The 7,152-nt window shown below is 31.2% G+C and overlaps 1 protein-coding gene across 3 annotated transcripts; it reads right to left on the reverse strand.

Annotated features, from left to right (window-relative positions):
- Positions 1-2,369: 2,369 nt before the first annotated feature.
- On the reverse strand, positions 2,370-6,220 carry LOC115996450 (mediator of RNA polymerase II transcription subunit 19a-like). 3 transcript variants are annotated; one of them, XM_031235673.1, is made up of 8 exons: positions 5,825-6,220; positions 5,686-5,742; positions 5,533-5,606; positions 4,859-4,960; positions 4,413-4,702; positions 4,010-4,249; positions 3,294-3,350; positions 2,370-3,065 (listed from the first exon to the last, which is right to left on the reverse strand). In XM_031235673.1, the coding sequence occupies exons 5-8, from the start codon at positions 4,542-4,544 to the stop codon at positions 3,015-3,017; spliced, it is 480 nt and encodes a 159-aa protein (XP_031091533.1). In that variant the 5' UTR covers positions 4,545-4,702; positions 4,859-4,960; positions 5,533-5,606; positions 5,686-5,742; positions 5,825-6,220; the 3' UTR covers positions 2,370-3,014. The 3 variants fall into 3 exon arrangements, with proteins under 3 accessions (XP_031091533.1, XP_031091532.1, XP_031091531.1); XM_031235672.1 differs by having other exon boundaries at positions 5,686-5,748; XM_031235671.1 differs by lacking the exon at positions 5,686-5,742.
- Between the last annotated feature and the right edge of the window lie 932 nt (positions 6,221-7,152).

Raw genomic sequence — 7,152 nt, forward strand, 5'->3', positions numbered from 1 at the left:
ATAATAACAGAAGTGCCTGAAAGAGTTTTCCCGCCCAAACTGAAGGGCATTTTAGTAATAATATAATTAATATAATTAAATTAAAATAATTCTTATTTTGTTAATAATATAATTAATATAATTAATATATCACCTACTAATCAGCCAAATTTCCTAAACCACTCCCCATCACCACCCTCTTTATTTCTTACCTTTTTCACCTCTATCTCTCTCTCTCTTCCTTAATTTCTATATAAACTAATTCTTATAATCATAATCATATTGTTTGAAACCCTCCCAATGTTTTCTCTGCTCAGCTCCTCACCCGTTGGTATGTATCTTCATGCACTCTATCTTTTGAATTTGTATGCACATAAAGTATGAATGCGTTTATTTACGGATTTGATTTTGGTTTTTGTTTTTGTTTTGGTTTTGGTTTTGGTTGTGTGATGTAAAGAAAAAATGGATGATATAAGGCAACAAAAATCCATATAGTGCAAATTCAATGATGATGCCGGGTTGGTTTGGGTCACGATGAGGTAGCTTCGATCTCCTTTGCTCAATCTGTACCGGGTCCATTGTCACATTCTTAGTGACATTTTTTTTAATCAATTCCTTTTAACTTTTTTAATCTTGTAGGCGTAGAAGTTTATTTTTAATATGATGTTAGTTATTGTTATCTTATACTATCTTTTATTATTATCAATTGCAGATGTAGAAAACTGTAACTTTACTATTTTTACGAAGAGATAGTTAAACTGGCAGATTATGAAGAGATATTTTTATATTAAATCTGTAATTTTTTAGTGTGTAGTTGATATTTTTTTAAAGAGAAGTATTGTGTACTGCTTTAGTTTATAAGTAAAACTAAATTTAATAATTTTCTCACTTTTTAATAATTGCCTCCCTCACAACCTATTAGTCAATAATAATAATAATAATAATAATAATAATAATAATAATAATAAATTTTAGCAAGTTTTGATTTCGATTATAATTCTAATGCTATGATTAAATCAATTAAGTATCCAAAATATTTTGGTTGCCATAAATCATTGATTATTGATTCCAATTATTACTAATATTTATTATTAATTGCACAATACTATAGGTTTAGTTGAAGTCTTCCATTCTACAATTATTAGTTAAACTAGTTTTTCTCGCGCATTGCGCGATTGGGATAATGCCCAATATTTTTTTTAAATAAATAAATGCTAATATGTTGAGCAGAGTGTAAGATATTGTAATGTGGGAAGGTTTACATAGTAACATTATTTGGATTACTCACATGGGATTCATTTATATTTTATTTTATTAAGCTGCAAACAAATATCCAGTGCTTATTTTATGGTTCTTTCTGAGTGTCAAACTTTAGTTGGTCCTAACTATTTTTCAGTTGCTCTTAATTAAGATAAAATGTAATAAAATTTTAAATTTAAATAGAATAAAATTTTCTATTAATATACAATTATATTAATATTCTATTAATATATTAGTTTTATATATATATATATATATATATATATATATATATATATATATATTCGAATATATTAGAATATAGTCGAATAAAATATATTCTGATTCGTATTCGATTCGAATAAAATTCGATTCGAAATATGTATTCGAATTCGAATTCGTATTCGAATAATTTGAATTCGAATCGAAATATTCGAATTCGAATCACGAATCGAACTAAAAATATTTGATTTGTTTACAACCCTATTTGTGAGTTAAAATTGTATAAGGATTTGTGATTTAGAATTCAATAAGCATTTGTACTCTTCTAATATCACTATATGATCTTACAATAAATACAAAATTAAATAGTGATTTTTTTATTTTTATAATAAGAGAAGACTATCTTCTTTTTTCTTTTTTCTTTATTCTTTTTTTTTTTCTGTTCAGAATTATTTTTAATGATATTCAAACTATTGATTGAGTTTACAATTACGGGCGGCAGCTCAGATGGTCACATGTGCGAAGCTTGAGAAGAAACATCAGGATCAATATATTATCAATTCTGTTTTATTTTGGTTGATATTTTTTTTTTATTTCCTATTGGTTGTTGAGTGTAAAAATTCTACAGGTTCATACTTTCAAATCATTGGTTTTTATATATTTTAATTTTTTATCCCATTAGTCGGTCATTTATTTAATATCCAAACTATATAGGTTTTAGTTTCTATTCGTTTTCATTCTTGTATGAATGAAATTGTTATTTTGTTATTTTCCTAATAATAAATGTATTATTATTATTATTATTATTATAGAGTGAATGAATTTTACTCACATCAATCATTTTATTAGTACACTTGAAATTGGCAAAAAAAACCAATAAACAGAGAAAAAATCATAAGATATTGTTAAGTACCTGTAACATTTTTATGTAAAACTAAAATTAAAAAAATGCTATTGTCCAAAGTGCAGTTCACATTAGCTTACAAGCAAACACATCACATCCTATAACTTATAAATTAAATAAACACAGAAGCATATTGATGGCTTAATGCCCCACCTTTAGCCTTGACAGGATTATTTGAGTCAAAAACAGCAGACTTCCACTTTTCATAATCTTGTTAATCCATTCGCTTACGCTTCTTGTAGCAAGACTGCAAATTTGTCAAGACACAACATCAATAAAAATTTCAAGCTCCTTGCGCTTGCGTCTTTCTTTAACAACTTCATCATGCTCGTCCTCCTCAGCTTCATCAACCATCTGACCATGCTCCTCGCCAACATGGTCATCATCCTCCTCACTCTCAAGGTCCTCATTGACGTCTTCAACCTCCTCCTCAACCATATCACCTTCTCCCTCATCACCAATATATTCCTCCTCATGTGCGCGTATTAAAATAAAACTCAGATTGATAAGCATTCACAGGTGATGTACTTACTCTTACACATTGCATTTTATTGCCCATTGCACTTGCATACCTCAGAAACTTTTCTTAATAGTTAGTAGAAGGTTCCCTTCATATTCTCAACTGCAAAATCTGAGGACAAAAAACAATGGACACCAGTCATGCTGCTTGTTAGCCTGCTACCTTTATTGCGCCCATTTCATCAATTTTTGAGCTCTTGTGCTGCAGCATGTCAGTGCATAATACGACAACATAATTAGTTTTTAAAATAAAAAATAAAATACTCCGTAAAAGGCAATAAAAATAAATAAATAAAAAGTAGAGCATGGAAGTATAAAAATAATAAAAATAATAAAAAAACAACTATCTGCATAAGCCCACGTTACAGAATTCAGGATATTACAATAAGAAGGTACAAAAACTAAAAGAATTTATTCTTGTCCAGGTTACCTTGCTTTTCTTGTGCTTGTGATCATTGATATCTTCCTCTCCATCATGCTTCCTTTTCTGGAGTAATTAAAAAATATAAATCAGCTGCTGAATCAATTAAAGAGAAACACAACTTCAACTCAAACTTTGAAGATAGCTTCCTTTCTGGGCTGTAGTGAACTCAGTACCTCTCAACCACTATACTGAGATATTTCAAGCCACAGAGTGTACAATCAACTCAAAGAGGAAAGTTCTACTCAACCATGTGTAGCTTGAAGTAGGTAAATAAAATAATATCCTAATAACATTGACTGTAAATAATTTTTAAAAAAAAAACAAGCAGTAGTAAAATTCATCTAATTCAAGATACTGAAATATCTTTAAGAAGCTAAAGTTAATATCCATAAATCATCTTCAGATGGAATTCCTAAACTTACACCAAAAAAGATAGCCTATAATGAATTCATGTGGATCTTACAATTCAAATGACCGAGCAAAATGTCGCCAAGGAAATCAAAATTTTTATCCTTATATGCATTTTTTGTTTTGACAGTATCACAAGTTGATAGCATAAAATAACTTTTTTTCAACACCAGTGGATATAATTCTACAGAATTAAATCATAGCAACATGCTTACCCACATGGCATCTAGAGCATTTAAAAATTGGGTTACAGCCTTACAGGGTTTAAAGCTTTTTGAAGGAAAAGAAGATGAAATTAGAATATTTTATCAGACCTTCTCATGATGCTTCTTTGAATGGTCGGCACCAGAATCATGATGGCCACTTTTATCTTTCTTTTTATCTTTATCCATGTCTTTACTTCGATCCTTGTGACGATGTTTATGCTTCTTATGTTCTTTATCTTTATCCTTGTCCTTATCTTTGTCCTTGTCCTTGTGCTTTTTATGCTTCTTCTCCTTGTCTTTGGACTCACTCTTAGATTTCCCCACCATAGTTGGAATACCCTTTTCAGACTAAAAAACAAAACCAAAGATAATCAATAAATCTTTAATGACACACACAAATGATACAATGTCAAAGCAGACAGGTTGATAGAACCACAGCAAATCTAAGAAGGAAGAGGGGAACATTGTTTCCAAAAGAACGATCACGAAAACACATCAGCTAAATTCTTACAGAGGGCAGATCAATTGGATATGTTTCCCTCAGTTGAAAAGCTTCTCCCAGAACATCTAGATCAAATGGCTTTATTGATGCATTCATCTCTCTTGAAAAGGAAGCATCCTCAATAAGCTGATCCAATTGCATTCCTTCGCCTTTCCTAATTTCTGTATCTCCAACCACATTGTGCAGATAGTGCGTATCTGAAATTGATAGTGGAAGTTGCCTCTTGCAGAAATACTCATGATGAGGCAACAACTTGAACTGACTAATAAGATCAACAGCACCTGTAAGTTCTCTGGGACCTGATATTTTCACAGAACCAAGTTGACTTCAGGTATCAAACTAAAGGATCTAAAAAGCAGAATATTATAAACAAGCTGAAGATGGAAAAGCTCAGTTTCAAAGAATATTCCACATGAGACAATAGAATTGTTAATCAATGAATACCAGTTAAGCACCTGTTTGTCTTGAAACTCTCAAATCTGTAAATGTCCAGAACCCCAATCAACAACTGAGAATCAGGATCTTGGCCAATAGAATTGTTAATCTTTTCAACAAGCCTGAATAAGAACAATCAAAAGTGAGCTACCTCTGACACTGATGAAGAAGACTACTGAAACTAACATTTCAGCAACTAACCAATCAAACAGTTTAGAATAGACAGTTTTTGCCAAAGCATCTCTACTGGTAGCAGCAGCTTGAGGATCCAGACATATTAATGTTTTTACATTGTGCTTATAGCTCATTGGGCACATATAATTTTAATGAACACTCTCATTCACTGCCACTTCACACCCATGGATCCAACCAAAAGCAGTGAGAATAAATACACCAATAATATTAAGAGTTAGGATTGATATGATCTTCTCTAAACCAGAACTACTCTTACAGATTACATCAAAAATTTTGTAAAAATAAGCAATCCCTCAAACTTTTGTTAAAATAAGCAATCCCTCAAATGGCATTAAAATAAGCAAATTCACGCATGGAATATAAATTATTATATTAGATAAGCAAAACTGCCCAGAAGAGACACTACTGGCTAATAAAAATAAACTCATAATTAAAAATATATATATTGAACTGCTAACAAACCTAGAGAGATCCATGGATAATTAGATCAGAAACTCACCCGATTAGCAGAGGAGCTAGACCAAGCCGTATCCGGGAACAAAGGGAGAGCGAGGAGCACAGCGGGGAGAACTCCTGTAAACAGAGGAAAGCTGGTATAATAATTGTCGGAAATTGAGCGTGAAATCATAAGAGTAAGGCGGGAGGAGCAAACTGGTATAATAGCCGCCTTCTGATATACAATTTGTACTTCAACATATTTTAATCCTCTCTGAAACTTCATTAAAGCAAAACATTGAATTTTTAATTGTAAATTAAAAATCGTAAAAGCTATATAATTGAAGCAATAATACCTATATGTACACAGATAGCCATATATGAAGTCCAACATCTTGCGTTTAAACTTAGCCAATTTCTCTACTTCGAATAATTGTAGCCATGGATCCCAAAGATGTTGAGATCTATGGCATGTTAGGCTTTGAATACAACCCAGATGGTTCAATCACACGGCAACGGGAACTTCCTTCTACCTTCTAGCCGTATAATAATTGACGGAAATCTGAGCGTGAAATCGTATTGGCGAAGCGGGTGGAATCAAATGCTGAGTTGACGGTGAGACGACTCCTTCGATTTGGCAAAGCGGGGAGGAATCGACGCGGAGTAAAATCCGGTTGACCCAAAGGGAGAGCGAGCGAGGATACGGTCGATTCAAACGGCGAGCGGGTGGAAGCTCTACGGCGCGAATTTGCAAAGAGAATTGAATTGGCGACTGGATAATTGACGGTCATAAATCGTTTTGACGGAAAATCATAAAAATAAGGGTAAATTTGGTAATTTCTATAAATAATATTAATCTGAATTATCTTAGCCATCTATTTGATTAAATAATTCATCTAAACCATCCATTTGCTTACCGTCATTTTTTCTACCCATTTTAGGCTTAACTCTCTTGGGCTCTTATTAGTATAGTAGAAATGGTGATTACTGTACTTGAATAAATGAAATAATAGTATTAAATTTTTTAACCTCGATTTAAAATCTATTTTGTTAAGATTAATAATAATAATAATAATAATAATAATATAATACTCTAATAATAATAATCCAAAACTCTTAATATAATTTCCCTCATATATTTATATAATAATAATAGTAATAGTAATAATAATAATAATTCGAGTTTTTTCCCAAAATGGTCCCTCGACTATTGTTCATTCTCAATTTTGCATTTCGACTTTCAATTGCACCTAATGTGGTCCCTCGACTTTCAAAAACTCACCCAATTTGGTCCTCCGTTACATATTCCGTCAAATCAGTGTTAAAATGGAGGGTATTTTCGTCCATTTACCTATTGTTAGCCTAATAAACATTGAGAAATAGTTGAGGGACCGTTTTGAGGATAGTCAAGGAACCATTTTGGGAAAAACTATTTTATTTATTTCATTTTTGTTTATTTTCATTTTTTGCACTCTATAAAAATAGAATTTCTATACATTTTTTCTTACAAATATAAATAGTTAAAATCGTGCAATCCAACCTCAAAATTTTTAACTTTCTTTACAGACTTTTCCCCTCTAAATATACAAACTATTCCTATGAAGTTTTACAATAAGTTCCGTAAATTTCATAAATACTCATATACTTCTTTTTTTTTTAATTTTTTATGTTCATAGACAATCAA

This window comes from Ipomoea triloba, chromosome 11, assembly GCF_003576645.1.
Source record: "Ipomoea triloba cultivar NCNSP0323 chromosome 11, ASM357664v1".
NCBI classification, from domain to species: Eukaryota; Viridiplantae; Streptophyta; class Magnoliopsida; order Solanales; family Convolvulaceae; genus Ipomoea; species Ipomoea triloba.